At 41.7% G+C, this 16,080-nt stretch overlaps 1 protein-coding gene across 1 annotated transcript in view; it reads left to right on the top strand.

Annotated features, from left to right (window-relative positions):
• LOC111979615 (laminin subunit alpha-3-like) overlaps positions 1-15,993 on the top strand; it is a 121,213-nt gene extending 105,220 nt beyond the window's left edge. The window contains 20 exon segments of the mRNA XM_070448856.1: positions 273-485; positions 715-863; positions 955-1,117; positions 1,260-1,387; positions 1,954-2,101; positions 2,258-2,356; positions 2,461-2,624; positions 2,818-2,935; positions 3,156-3,296; positions 3,448-3,596; positions 3,801-3,932; positions 4,236-4,359; positions 8,010-8,143; positions 8,272-8,452; positions 8,702-8,857; positions 8,942-9,107; positions 9,215-9,369; positions 9,555-9,648; positions 9,808-9,927; positions 10,150-15,993. Of these exon segments, the coding sequence (XP_070304957.1) occupies positions 273-485; positions 715-863; positions 955-1,117; positions 1,260-1,387; positions 1,954-2,101; positions 2,258-2,356; positions 2,461-2,624; positions 2,818-2,935; positions 3,156-3,296; positions 3,448-3,596; positions 3,801-3,932; positions 4,236-4,359; positions 8,010-8,143; positions 8,272-8,452; positions 8,702-8,857; positions 8,942-9,107; positions 9,215-9,369; positions 9,555-9,648; positions 9,808-9,927; positions 10,150-10,295 (2,880 nt within the window). The 3' untranslated portion in view covers positions 10,296-15,993.
• The last annotated feature ends 87 nt before the right edge of the window (positions 15,994-16,080 follow it).

The following is a 16,080-nucleotide window of genomic DNA, read 5'->3' as shown; positions in this document are numbered from 1 at the left end:
ACCAGATACACCCACTGTGTATAACCTGTTACCCCTTCCACTGGCCATACAGTCTCTGCAGCAGTGAGTGCTGTTGAGAATTAAGACGTGAATATATGGAGTCAGACCCATTTCAGTTTGAAGGATTTCAGGTTTAGGTCTTGACAGAGCCCTTTGGGGAATTTGATGGACAGTTGTGATTCCCATAAAGGAGAACACTGATTTCTCTTTACACTGCTGGTCCCTTAGTAACCCTGTACAACCTCTCTCCTTGTCTCCTCCTCTCTCTCCAGATTGTGGTCCCTATGAAGTTCAGTGGGGAGGGCCACGTGGAGCTGCGTCCCCCCAGGGATATAGAAGACCTGAAGGCATACACGTCCCTGTCCCTGTCCCTGCAGAGACCAGAGCTCACCAACAACCGAGGGGATGGAGCACGCAGACGGAGACAGGCCACCACGATCACAGACACGAGTGACATGTTCGTACTCTACCTCGGCAACCAAGACGTGAGTGGACTGGACCTTGTAGTCCCTATTCTCCTAATGAAAAATAAAAAATGAATGATATAGATTTGACAGTTTTCTTTTGGTTCAGAAAAGCTCTCTCGCACTTTAGTCGGCATTCTCCTAATACATGTGTATATTTCATTATTGAAATAATGGCACGCGTACATTTGTCAGTTTGCTTGTGGTTGGAAATGCTCGCACTGACTGTCCTCCCCTCTCTCTCCCACAGTCGTCTAAAGACTTCATCGGCATGGCCCTGAGGAATAACGTGCTGTTCTGTGTGTACAATCTGGATGGAGAAGAGTATGAGATCAAGACAGACTTCATCACTAGGTCTCCCTCTGAGCCTTCCTTCTTTGACAAGGTGGACCTGCGCAGGTAAAACCATACCTTCGGCCATCAAAAGTCTTGGGAAATTAGATTTCAGTGAGTAACCCTGATCTAACATTGATCTCTTACAATCTCTCAGAATTTACCAAGACGCAGAAGTGAACCTCACCAAGCTGTTCACATCCAACCAGCCGGACCCACCTCAGACCAGCAGCAAGCAGGGAGAGCTGACCAGGAACCTTCTAAACCTGGACCCTAGTGACATTGTCTTCTATGTCGGGGGCTACCCCTCCAACTTCATTGTAAGCACCTGACTTCATAACAACATTTTGGTATGACATTGACTGAAAATAACCTTTTTTCAGTGACTAATGGAGGTGGCATTACGATTCCTGATTGAAGCATTTCAACCTTGTATAACATCTGAAAATGTTGTTTCTACAGCCTCCAGCCTCCCTCAACTACCCCAACTATAAGGGATGCATCGAGCTGTCCACCTTCAATGACAGATTCATCAGTCTATACAACTTTAAGAATGCTGTCAAGGTCAACCTGGAGAGTCCATGCAAGAGGTATAAGCATCAAACAAAGAGATTGGTAGATTAATGTATGTAGTGCTGTTCTTGTCTAATGATGTTCTGTATTATGTCATTCTGTATTATGTTTTGTGTGGACCCCAGAAAGAGTAGCTGCTGCTTTTGCAACAGCTAATGGGGATCCTAAWAAAATACCAGATACCACCAAGTCTAATGAGGTATAGATTGGAGATCATGCTGCTGGATCAGAGAACAAAAAAGAATAACAGTCCCATAATCAATATTCCTCAGAGTCCTTGTTATACAGTCAATCTCCCCTGTCTATCACTTGACTGGTGAACATGTTAAGTGGCTAGATTGACTCCAAGCCTGCTAAACTGGACACTAAACTTTAGCATAGCGCGATTCGCTCCTATTCAGTTGAATGAAACCTGGGCGTTAGCAGCGTAGCTCTGTGAGCAGCAAAAGTACCCTCCAGTTTTATTTTTGCATTTTCTGTTTTCCCGACCACCCAATGTAGCTCCCCAGTTAGTCTTGACCAAATCTTGAGTTTTACAGTCGACAACCTTAACCCTATTCTGATTGAATCCCTCTGTGCCCAGGTATGTCCAACCAGTGGTGTTTGACTACTTTGAGGGGACTGGTTATGCCAAGGTGTCCACCCAAGGTGTCAAGGTGTCCACCCTCCTCCTGGGCCAGACCATCTCCACTCGCTCAGAAAATGGGCTTTTCCTCTACATTGGAAATGAGGTAGGCTACTTACTCTGCTCACATTGAAACATTTGGTGAGGTAAAGTTGACGATGTACCATCGTTGACACTTGAGTAGCTGTTAGGTTTCTCTTCTCTCGTCAGTTTGTCCCACTGACTGTGTTTTTTGACGTTGCTTGTTTTCCTCTTTTCGCAGGTCAACTACTACTGTGTGACGTTTGAGAGAGGCTACATTGTCATCCATAGTAACTTGCTCAGAGAACCAGTACAAAGTGCTACCAAAGTCTTCCCAGTGGTAAGGCAGTTGGCGCTAGATAGATGATATTTAGTTATTTGTAGAACTCACATTGGTTTGCTCAAATAATTCTCCCCGTTTTCCCCCCCCCCCCTTCTCTTTAGAATTCAGACCAAGCAGAAGTGTTGATCATTATCGAGTCTCAAGGAAGCCAAGAGATGAAGATCCGTGTAGCAGGCAAGGAGGTGGTCAAGTCTAATGTCCAGTACACCCCTGGAGACTTCGCAGACTACTACATCGGTGGCGTGCCACCAGCCCTGAGAGAAAGGTGAGTGCTTTCACCTGCTTACTAGGAACATTATTATTATTATGTTTGGCGTTACGATTTGAATGATCAAACTCTGCCCATGTTACATGGATGTTGAGTAAGTTGTAAAGCCTTATTGGTAGTATACTGTTTCCTTAACCCTACATCACACCAGAGTCTAAATAACATTGTGTTTGTGTGTTCTCGCTCACAGACACAACATCACCGCCCAGCCACTGAAGGCCTGCATGAACAACATCAAGCTCAACAGCAAGTACCCCACCTTCGAGGAGAAAGTGGGCATCAGCCGGGGCTGTCCCACGGATTTCCTGGTAAGTCTTCACCTTTTTCTAGACCTTTTTTCAAACATGGTCAATAACACAACATTATATTTTTATTTCTACCACTATAATCTTTACTCACTGGAGACCTAGTTATACTGTCAGGAAGCCATTTCTGTGTGCCACTACTGCGTATATTGATGCCACCAAGATGCTGTAACTGACTCCAGTCCACTGTTATTAACCGCATGACAATGTCTCTCTGTTCCAGGCGTCTCGTAAATCAGAGTTTAACGTGGGGAGTTCTCTGTCAGCTGCTCTCGAAGGCTTCAGCCTGGCAAGTGATGTCACAGTCTCACTGGGATTCAAGAGCTCTGAGAAAAATGGGCTCCTACTGCAGAACACCGAGTCGGTTAGTAGACCACACCACCCTTTTTTCTCCCTCTCTCGCTCCATATTTCTTTCTTCAACTGTTGTTTTAACATTTTTAGTTTTAGGATACAGCAAATGTGAGTGACCTGACTGTTTGAAATTATATTTATCCTTACCCGGTTCTCCGACAGAGTGTTGGCGCCATCGAACTTGCCTTGGTCAACGGCTATGTGGTCCTGACGTTCAAAGACACAGCTTGGAAATCTTTGAAATCAAGCAAGCAGTACCAGGACGGCAAATGGCATTACCTGACTGCCACCAGAAYGGTGGCTTCTCAAAGGTAGAACATCAAACATTCAACATAGATTGATAGAAAGCTATTAAACCCACCATTTGAACTTTATCCAGTTCCATGATGGATTGGTGATGACTGAGACTTACCATAGACATTATTGTTGTGACAGTACAGCACACACTAGTTATACAGATTGGTAACCACTGACACATATAGTGTAAATAAGTACTGTCCCGTGTTGCCCTACAGTATCGAGCTGCGGATAGATGACGAGGATGTGGGAGGACAGATAACCTCAAGCCCCTTCAGTTCAAACCCAGACTCTGTGTTCCTGGGGAAAGACACCTTCAAAGGCTGCATCTCCAACCTCTACTTGAGAAGGTAAACGAATATCACTGTTTATTATTATAATGTCTAACATTAGTTATACTGAGAGCCTTTTGCAAATGAGCCTGGCAGAATACCAAAAAATACACACATCGAATATGAAATGCAACCAATAAATAATAACCTAGCATAACTACTAGAAGTTTATTTTTGTAGGAAAGGTTTCGTGTTAACATCCGTGGTGCATTGATAGTTCACATTTCATAGTGCAAAGGTYTCCTGATATTGATATTAGATGTAGTGTTACTATCCTAGTTGTACCACCTCCTGAAAGTTGTTGTGTGTGTTGTGTTGCAGGCCTAACTCTCTGTACAGAGCAGAGGACCTGAGTCAGTTCAGCTCTACAGGAGATGTGCTGCTGGATATGTGTAGCTCTGACAGACCTCCACAACTGATGCTCGACCGGAACACCTCCAGCAAGGTGAGAAAGAACATTGAACTCAGCTAGCCCAGTTAACAATGATGAACATACAATAATTACCTACCTGACTGACGACTACTCTTATAACCACACAACTTGTGAGACCAACAGGAAAGCATGTTTTTTGTTTGCCATACCAATCACAATTGTATTCATTTATCCTTGTCCTAATGATGGAACAAGACTTCAATCTACGTTTCCAATAACACTATACTATGATTAGCTAGGAACAAGCCACTCATCACTTCCCATGCACGTTGTGTTGATAAGTTGTTCTGACTGTGTTGTGCTGCTTTGTTTCCAGAGATGAAGAGAAGGAAGACCTGCCGACTAATGAGGACAAATTGATATTGACATGAGCAATATTAGCATCTCGCACATTGTTTGCACAAGCCCATTGCTATTGTACGTGACTGATAAACACACTACTGCATGGACATCCACATCATCATGACTACTATTATTAAATATAAACTATTAACTATTAAAAAAATATATTTTATAAGCATCGTTTCACTTTTGATTTGTACGCTGTTCTATCTTAAGCATGTTTCACCACAATAAACCACTTATCTGACCAGTGATTCACAAGTATCTATTAACCCTCTCATTCACCATCATCATCAGTCCATCAATCCATCTGGTTACAGCCAGCCTGATGTTAAGTCATTTCCTTGTTCTTACTCCCTCTCTGCTTTCCCTATTCACAATGACTTGGACTAATAAATGATCAATAGTCTATACTGAAATACAAGAATGATCATAATATGATGTACTATCATAATATTATTATACTATGGAATGACTGAGGGTGTAGAATTGGAACGTTGCACTAGGAATGAATAATAATAGTTACGGCCTGTGAATACCTGAAGTGGATACTGGAACCTGACACAGGAAATGTCGGAGTATTGAATAAAGTATTCCATCCCGAGTCAATACATGTTAGAATCACCTTTGGCAGCAATTACAGTCTTTCTGGGTAAGTCTTCAAGAGCTTTGCATAACTGGATTGTACAATATTGCCCATTATTCTTAAAAATATTCTTCAAGTCCTTTCAAGTTGGTTGTTGATAATTGCTAGACAGCCATGGTCAAGTCTTGCCATGGATTTTCAAGCCGATTTAAGTCAAAACTAGKTAATATACACTGCCAAATCTACACTGGAGCTGCTTACTGAGACGACATTTAATGTTCCTGAGATGCCTAGTTACAAAACACAAGGCCTTGTGTTTTAGGTAATTTACCTGCCGAAATGTGAAATCGTCTCCAAGTGTCTGTTGGAAAGCAGACTGAACCAAGTTTTACTCTAGAATTTTGCCTGTGCTTAGCTCTAATCCGTTTATTTTTATATATAAAAAACTCCCTAGTCCTTGCTGATGACAAGCATACACGTAACATGATGCGGCTACCACCATGTTTGAAAATATGAAGAGTGGTACTCCGTGATATGCTGTGTTGGCTATAACGCTATTGTATTCAGAACAAAAAGTTAKGTTTTTTGCCACTTTTTTGCAGTATTACTTTAGTGTCTTATTGCAAATAGGATGCATGTTTTGGAATATTTGTATTCTGTACAGGCTTCCTCCTTTTCACTCTGTCATTTATGTTAGTATTGTGGAGTAACTACAATGTTGTTGATCCAGCCTCAGTTATCTCCTATCACAGTCATTGACCTCTAACTGTTTTAAAATTACCATTGACCTCATGTTGAAAGCCCTGACAGGTTTCCTTCCTCTCCGGCAACTGAGTTAGAAGGGCGCCTGTAACTTTGTAGTGACTGGGTGTATTGATACACCATCCAAAATGTAATTAATATGCTGAAAGGGATATATATATATTTTTTACCCATCTACCAATAGGTGCCCTTCTTTGCGAACCATTGGAAATCCTCCTTGGTCTTTGTGGTTGAATCTGTGCTTGAAATGCACTGCTAGACTGAGACCTTACAGATACTTTTATGTATGGGGTACAGAGATGGGGTAGTCATTTAAAAATCATGTTAAACACAGTTATTCCACACAGTGAGTTCATGCAACTTATTATGTGACTTGTTAAGTAAATTTTTACTGAACTTATTTAGGCTTGCCATAACAGAAGTGTTGTTTACTTTTTGACTCCTGACATTTCAGCTTTTCATTATTTATTTATTTTTAAATATGTGAATATTTCTAAAACTATAATTCCACTTACGGGGTATTGTGTGTAGATCAGTGACACAAAATCTCTATTTAATCAATTTAAAATTATTCCGGCTGTAACACAACAAAATGTGGAAAAAGTCAAGGGGTGTGAATATTTTCTGAAGGCACTGTATTTGTGTATATGCATTTGTATTTATGCAAATACACTAAAGGTAAACAGATATTTTAACGAGTGTACTGAGAACACACAGTTGCACACGCAGAGTCACTTACAGCCGGATTGTCCTCAGAAAGTATGTCAAATCAACAGCCACCCATACTGGCCATGCCCTTCTATCTGTTCCATTCTTTTGTTCTTTTGTTCTTTCTTTCTTTGAAATACCCCCTATCACACATACTATTCCTAAACTGAAACAAATAATAACATTAAAGACATATCATGCCTCATTTGACAGAACTGGTATTAGCATGTCATGTTTGTGGAGGAATGAGAGAGTATTATGAAATAGGCACTTGAACATGGAAACATAAAGGTAACTTCCAAAATAAAGCAAATATTTGAGTTGAGGGATACAAAGTATATTGAAAGCAGGTGCTTCCACACAGCTGTGGGTTCAGAGTTAAGCAATTAACATCCCATCATGATTAGGGCAATGGTATTTCATGTCTGGGTCCGGGAACTGTAGTGGAGTCGCCAAATTTTCTTTATTGTTTTGTTTTGTTTTMAACAAAAAATGAAGCGTACAGAAATGTACTCTGTACAGATTTTAAGGTTGCATCATGATTAGGTTTGGGGTGGGGTCGCGAGAAATTATTGTGGAAAAATGACCAGTTGACCATTATTTTGGCTACCGTGGCTAGAAGAAGAGATCTCAGTGACTTTGAAAGAGGGGTTTCAAAGGAGAATAGGGGGTTTAAAAGATGTGTGTGTCTCAGTCACCAGATCTCAACCCAATTGAACACTTATGGGAGATTCTGGAGCGGCGCCTGAGACAGTGTTTTCCACCACCATCAACAAAACACTTTTTGAAAAATGGTGTCGCATCCCTCCAATGGAGTTCCAGACACTTGTAGAATCTATACCAAGGCGCATTGAAGCTGTTCTGGCGGCTCGCAGTGGCCTGTTGAACCCAAAATGGGAYTCATCTTTCTCTGTTTGTAACTCCCGGAGGCTTACAATTGATAACCAAAAGGACTGAGGAATGAGAATGGGCTCATACATGTTTACTATTGAACACTGAGACAAGACCTTGTTCAGTTTGCTGCGTGATTGACTTGAACTTGAGCTTTGAGCTTTAATCATCAAACACAGTGTCATATTTACCATAGCTCTTTATCCTCCAAACTTTGTCTTTGCATTTCAGAACCACTTTTCTATTGACTAAGGCAAATCCTTCCAGAGTGCCTTGTTGGAGATCGGAAAACTATTTCCATAAATCCCATGTATTTTAGCCATTTTCTCTAATATTGAGTTCCTGTGTCTCTGTGCCTGTGTGTGTTGTATAGGGTGGTGGTATGGAGGTGTCAGAGGACAGTCTCTCTGTGTGTGCACACTCTGTTCTAGTCAAACATGCCTACCACATTGGGGGCACTGTGAGTAGCCTGAGCTACAGCCTCACTCCCCAGGTGCTCCAGCCCAGGTGAGTAGACACAGACACACACACACACACACACACACACACACACACACACACACACACACACACACACACACACACACTCTTTCTTTCTCTCCCTCCCTGGCCTGACTCCTGTGTCTTTCCACTAGACCTCATTTCTCCCTGGACGTTAGGACCAAGTCTGCCGAGGGCCTGCTGTTCTATGCAGCCACCAGAGGGGGGAGCTCTCACGTGGCTCTCTACCTGTCAAAGGGCAGGATCATGCTGTCAGTAGGCAAGGGGAGGGAGATCTTCAACAGGGAGACATACAACGATGGAAGATGGCACTCGGTCAGTGGGTTAAGATCTAAGAAAAATCTATAATCTGTGATGTTGTTTCACATCATATTATTCACAAACTATGGTAGTAGTTGATCAATGTTGGGGATTTTGAAAATGTTTCTTTGGAAATGTACCAAATCACTGTGTCACTACATTCAGTGACGCATGATTGCACCAAGTCTCTGGTGTCCCAGGTTCAACATTTTCACCATGCCCCTCAAAAAACAATGTCATCTTTGGTGACCTCATCCTCTGCAGGTAATATTCATCCTAGAAAAGAAGAAGTTCCGGTTGGTAGTGAACGGTATTAGGGCTCAGGATGGACAGCTGACCAGTGATGAGGCCACATCCATGGAACTGATCTCTCCTCTTTACCTGGGAAGTGCTCCTGATTCCTTGAACACAGAACTTAAGGTAAGCAACACACGAACACACACACATACAGTACAGCATACACTCACACCCCAAAATTGTATTGTGTTTTCTCTTTACTTTCAGTGGAAGCTCCTCCCAAAGCAAAGTGTGATTGGCTGTGTGCGTAACTTCAAGATGAATGGCACTCCCATGCCAGAGCCAACTACCAATCATGGTGCTGGCCCCTGCTTTGACGGACAGACACAGAGTGGTGCCTACTTCTCAGGGAGAGGGGCATATGTCATTATTAGTGAGTAGAAAGCTAAGTATTGAGATTGGTAATATGGTTCATGATGAAGATGATGATGACAATCATAACATTGATGAGGCTGATGATGATGATGATGTCTGTTCCAGATGATTCCTTTGTGGTGGGCTCCAGCTTTGAGGTGGTGTTTGACATGCGTCCCAGGAGTCTGACTGGTGTTCTGCTCCATGTGGGGAACTCCAGCAGGCCTCGCCTTGGGCCCAACACTGGACACCACCTCAGCCTCTACATGCACAGAGGAGAGGTGAGCCTGCCCTGCACTGGGCTGTTAAGACTGGGCCTGTCACAGCCTTATTAATGGTGTTTCTCTAGCGCATGGTTGCTAGATTTGACATTTAAAACGTGATTCCAGTTCAGGCTGATTTTAGGCTGAGTTTCCTTGCAGACACGTCTGTTGGGCAGTGTTGTGATGCGCATGTGTTTTTCCAGGTGGTGGCACGTGTGAACAACGGAGCTGGTGAATTCAGCGTTTCCGTTCGGCCCAAGCAGCCCTTGTGTGATGGAATGTTCCACAGAGTTGCAGGTACACTTTTGTTATAACATGTTATAACTTGCCTCTGTCCTACACATGTTATAACTTGCCTCTACCCAACTAGGTAGCTACAAACACAGTAAGAAGTGTCTTTAATACGTAATAGGTGACGCACATGGGGAATGTGTGTGTGTGTGTTTCTCGCCTCAGTGATCAAGAGGAACAACGTTGTGGAGATGCATGTGGACACTGAGGGCCACCACAAAATAGGACCTCCTTCCTCCTCCCCCACTCTGACCAAAGACCAACTTTATGTGGGCGGCATTCCAGGTTGGTACTCTGGAGGAGAGGTCACTGAATTTACAGATACATTAAAACTCTATCAGACCTGGAGTTGATTGTAATAGAGAACCCCTTGTATTTTACACAAATAATAACCTATAGATCCCATTGTACAGTGAATGGTGGATGAATCAAAGTCCCACTGAATGTAGACTCCATCATTATTATGCCTCTTGATTACAGTACTGTATCTGTCTCTTCCTTGGGCAGAAACGTCCATGCACCCATCCCTCCCAGTCACAGGGTCCTTTGAGGGCTGCATCCAGAACATGAAGATCAATGAGGATCCGATCTCCTTCGAGAGGCTCTCTGGGGTATTCGGGCCACTCAACCTCAGAGAGTGTCCAGCTGGCTGAGTAGAATCTACTCCATGACCACATCCTGGGACCACATCCACTGTCCACTAGCCGCTGCGTGCAATCTGTTCCAAAAACAGAGAATGTGTATGTATGTGTGTGAGCGATAGTGTTGTGTGTGAAAGAGAGAAGTGTGTGTGCGTGTGTGCATGTGTGTCACAAGGATAGTAAAACACGGACCATTTGGACAAGTGGGGACATTTTGACAGTCCCCACGAGGAAAAATGCTATTTTAGGCTCAGGCGTTAGGTTTACTATTAGGGTTAGAATTAAATGTAGGGTTAGTGGTTACGGTTAGGTTTAGGGTTAGGGCTAAGGTTAGGAGTTAGGGTTAGGTATAGTTTTGGGGTTAGGGTTATGGTTATGGTAAGGTTAAGGTTAGGGTTAGATTTAGGGGCTAAGGAAAATTGTATTTTGGATGGGAATCCATTTTTTGGTCCCCACAAGGATAGCAATACAAAACTGAGAGTGAGAGAGATGGGGAAGTTTGGCTCTTTTTACTGGCTCTGATCTTTTCGACTCCTTCAGTCAAAATAATGAATATTTCTACTAATTATGTTCGAGTCAGTAATGCACAGAATACGCAGGACCCCCTACCGTCGAAACATGAACTGAAAACTCAAAAGTCATAATTCTACAAGCTTCTTGTACACCATARGGGGCTTATTTGTGACTGAGATTTGTAAACGTGTGTTTAAAAAAAATTACATTTGTTGATTGTGAGGCATACAAATAAGATCATTTCTTGATACATTTGAAATGAGGTCTAATTGTGGCCACACCCGGACTATATTGTGAACGACTGTTGGCGCAATGCATCGCTTGACTGCCGTGGGGGTGATGAGCACAAAGTCGTTCGAGAACTGCAGCCCCCGAAATGATTTGTGTTCGAGTTTGTTAAGCAGAGGCTGTGTAGGTTTTGGTTCTACAAAGCTCTGTCTGTGATAAATAAGTGACAATGCCCGAGAAACCTGTGTTTGAAGGATATATAGGCACGGGTATCCTCCAAATACCGGCTTCGAGAGCATTATCAATTTTATACAACGGGTTACCAACATATTCAAATAATGATTGACATATTTTCATAAAAAGAGTAATTTGTATTTATTTATTCATACTGTTTCATCCTTCCACAAGATATAGTCCCGACACAAATCTAGGGTTGCCACGCAAGCCTGTTCATTCTATTGTTTCGGTTGCCAGAAACGCGACCRAGTCGTTCAGTCTTTTTGTTCTGTATCTATGGACGCGACCCAGTCATTCGTTCTAAATGTTCCATTGCCATACTGAAGGGCAACATTCTTATCCATTGCTTGCTAGCTAGCCAACTACGGCTAACTTAGTCACGTCAAATATTGCAGCCAGAATAACAGCAAAGTAGCTGCATTTGCTTTTGTTTAATCTGTTTTCTAGTGACATTTATTTCGCATGGCATAGAAAATGTGCTCACTCGTCAGGACACTTGTTCAGAGGTGCTAGSCAAKACCACAGCTAACACAATCCCTTCAAATTGAAGCTGGAAAGACCGCAAACTACAGTAGATGCTCTTTGTTTCGTTCTACCTTTTTCCAATTGACATTTCTTTGTATATATATCCATAAAATTATGCCAGTTGATTCATGATTCATTTCGACTTGCTGAGAAACGCTGCCTGTCTGTCTGGTCCCYACTCGTTCATTACTATGGGACAGTTGTAGATCGATTTTGAATATTGAAACAATGTTGCTAATGTCGGAGAGACAGACAGCAAGGTTTATACAAATCTCCGCTGTTGAAAACTAAATGTCAGTCTAAAAGAAATGTGAGATAATGTCTAGATGCTTTTTATAGTGGAGATGAAGTGTATAAATTGTCTGGCTGGGCTGGTGAGACAGTGGAATACGCAGTCAGATGGAACAGAGTAAATAGGCATTTTAATGTCATAGATTTAGCTGGTGGTAACTTGTGGAATAGACACCGGCTGGAATGCACCTTTAACCACCATTCAGGATTAGACCCACCCTTGTATAATTAACAATAAGGCCCGAGGGGGTGTGGTATATGGTCAATATACCAAGGCTAAGGGCTGTTCTTAGGCAAGATGCAAAGCCTGGACACAGCCCTTAGCCGTGGTATATTGACCATATACCACAAACCCCCAAGGTGCCTTATTGCTATTATAAACTGGGTACCAACATAATTATAGCAGGAAAAACAAATGTTTTGACATACCCGTTGTATACAGTCTGGCATACGGTCTGATATACCAGTATACCATACCCAGTTTATAATATTCAATAACCTATTAATTGCATTAATTCTTGCACCACATAATCAATTATCAGTTCTAAACATACCTTTTTCTTCTCTATGCTAATTATCAATTTTCCTGGGCGCATAGTACAGACAGTTGGTGCTTGGTGGTTGGAGCATGTCGCTGAGCCGGAGGATTGTGTGCTTCTTAGGGACAGGCGTTCCATCAACGGGACAGTTGTAAATCATGTATCAAATCGCCGTGTGTCATGATCGCACATTTTAGAGAAACAACAAATGTCGGTACATATAAGTGTCTTATATCGGCTGAAAGCTTAAATTATTGTTAATTTAACTGCACTGTCCAATTTACAGTAGATATTACTGCGAAAAAATGCCATGCTATTGTTTGAGAGCTCCTAACAACAAAACAGTTTTTTTTCACAGCGATAGGTTTTGATAAATTCACCTCTGAAGGTGAAATGTGTACTTACAATTTGAAATATTGCTCTGATGTATCATCTCAAGGGTCCCAGGGATAACATGAAGTGTAGTTTTGTTAGATAAAATCATTTTAAAAACCTAAAAAGGTCCATATAGCATGCACGATCGATTTTGTATTTCCACTCGATCAATTTGCAAAGATAGGAATCTGTGAAAATGTAACCCTCAACGTTGTTTCAACCAGTCAAATTACGTTCGTATTTATTCCTCAGAGATCCTAAAACGTAACCAGACTTCACTATATCATTAGGTACATCCTATAGGACACCAAATGTGGTCAGAGAGCGACGCCTTTATGGTGATGACACAGGCGGTCTTCACTTGATTGACTGTAATAATAAGCACCAATCGGGGTCAAACAAAGTTGGCTAGATAGCCAATGAGCTTGGCTTTACGGGAGTATGGATACGGGAAATCCCGTATCTGTTGCACAAGTTTGCTGCTCACCTTGTGCGACAGCAAGCCTTTTCCTTTTGGACAAAAACTGCAAGAATATGGAGAGTTATGAAGTTATGAAAACTGGGTGTTTTGCAAATGTTGAACTTACAATATGGCTACTAATACTGGAAAAGCTAAATCAAAGTCCAAGTATACAGATTTGACAATATTATTGCAGAAAAATGTAATATAAATGTAAACGTGTCCTTCGCGATTTGCTCAAATGTACCTGGGTGACTCCACACTAAATGTAACGTAGCTTGCTCATACTTCTTAGTCTAAAACTTTGCACATACACTGTGGACACCATCTTGTGGACACCATCGGAATTACAACCAGAGTGATGGCTAGATTTGGGACCTTTCTGTTGCATTTCAAAGATGGTGGTAGAATTATAATTATTTTAAACGGTTGTTTTTTCCGTTTTTTTCTTCTACCAGATCTATTGTGTTATATTCTCCTACATTCAATTCACATTTCCACAAACTTCAAAGTGTTTCCTTTCAAATGGTACCAAGAATATGCAAATCCTTGCTTCAGGGCCTGAGCTACAGGCAGTTAGATTTGGGTATGTCATTTTAGGCGAAAATCGGGGGGGGAAAAAGGTGGCTATCCATTGAACCTGTTGTAGGACGCAGGTCAAACGAACGACTAAAGTGAACGAGTCACTCAGAAAAACGAATCATGAATCCCGAATCAGTAAAACGAGTCGTTCAAAAATAACGAATTGTTCGCGAACTCGTCGTGTGTGCGTGCGTGCGCATGCGTGCATGTATGTTGTGACGTATAAGCGGCATATAATTGTATGTTACTCTGTATGGAACATGAAGATAAAGAGAGGTGGGCCAGTCTGTAGTGTAGTATATTTATTTTGTGATAAATGTGTTTACCATCACCATCTTGTTATTGAATATATTATGATATTGTAATGCTGTACCATGGGTTAGAAATGTCTGTTTTTCCCCAATTATGCTCTTCCTTTGTATTTCCTCATCCCCCCTCACACTAGGGCTCCCGAGTGGCGCAGCGGTCTCAGTGCTAGAGGCGTCACTGCAGACCTGGTTCGATTACAGGCTGTATCACAACCGGCCGTTATTGGGAGTCCCAAAGGGCTGTGCACAATTGGCCCAGCGTTGTCCAGGTTAGGGTTTGGCCTGGGTAGGATGTCATTGTAAATAAGATTTTTTTTCTTAACTAAAGGTTAAATACATTTTTTATAAAAAATAGTATATATTTCTTTAGAGTGGATGTGGCGTTTGTTTGGTCAGTATTGCATAATGTCTACCATATAGGCTAAGCAACTCTGCACTTTAAAAAAAGAAATGCCATGTTGACCAGTTTAACAACGAAAATATCAGTCACAATTAACTCTACAATGGTATTACCATTTGAATTACCATTCTGTATCTCTCGTGACATGTAACTATGAACTCATATTAAATGTTTGGGCCTACTATAATTACATTGGGATTTTTTATTTATGTGAATGTTGTCTGTTAACAGAATAATTTATAATCATCGATATGGATCCGGAGTAGTCAATTATTGGTAAAAAGCAAGACATTTTCTCTCAATGGCCTCAAATTATATTKAACTGAACTGACACCACAGAGAAATGTACCCAACATATATATTGACCATTTTCTCACAAACAAGTACACTGAACAAAAATATAAATGCAACATGCAACAATTTCAATGATTTTACTGACTTACAGTTCATATAAGAAAATCTGTCAGTTAATTGAAATAAATGAATTAGGCCCCCGTCTATGGATTTCACATGACTGGGCAGGGGCACAGCCATGGGTGGGCCTGGGAGGGCATAAGCACACTGACTGGGAAGCCAGACCCAGCCAATCAGAATGAGTTTTTCACAACAAAAGGGCTTTTTTATTAGAGAGAAATATTTTCATCAGCTGTCCGGCTGGTCTCAGACGATCCCTCAGGMGAAGAAGCCGGATGTGGAGATCCTGGGCTGGCTTGGCTACACGTGGTCTGCGGTTGAGGCCGGTTGGATGTACTGCCAAAATCTCTTAAACAACGTTGAAATCGGCTTTTGGTAGAGAAATTAACATTAAATGATCTGGCAACAGTTCTGGTGGACATTCCTACAGTCAGCATGCCAATTGCACGCTCCCTCAAAGCTTAAAACATCTGTGGCATTGTGTTGTGTGGCAAAACTGCACATTTTAGTCTGGCCTTTTATTGCCCCCAGCACAAGGTGCACCTGTGTAATGATCATGCTGTTTAATCAGCTTCTTGATATGCCACACCTGTCAGGTGGATGGATTATCTTGGCAAAGGAGAAATGCAGGGATGTAACAAATTCGTGCACAATATTTTAGAGAAATACGTTTTTTGTATGTATGGAACATTCCTGGGATCTTTTATTTCAGCTCATGAAACATGGGGCCAACACTTTGCATTGCATTTATGTTTTTGTTCAGTATAGACTAAGCTTTGTATATAATTTTGTATAATTCTTGATGACCTTTTTCCATTATTAAACACTTTGGTGCAGATGTTGTATTCACTCTTGACAGTTACATCAGCTACCATTTACTTTACATATATGCATTCCTGCCTTTTGACCACTGCTAACATTCGAC

This window comes from Salvelinus sp. IW2-2015, linkage group LG19, assembly GCF_002910315.2.
Source record: "Salvelinus sp. IW2-2015 linkage group LG19, ASM291031v2, whole genome shotgun sequence".
Lineage (NCBI taxonomy): Eukaryota > Metazoa > Chordata > Actinopteri > Salmoniformes > Salmonidae > Salvelinus > Salvelinus sp. IW2-2015.
The sequence above is the reverse complement of the archived record's forward strand: the minus strand, read 5'-3'. Positions and strand labels throughout refer to the sequence as shown.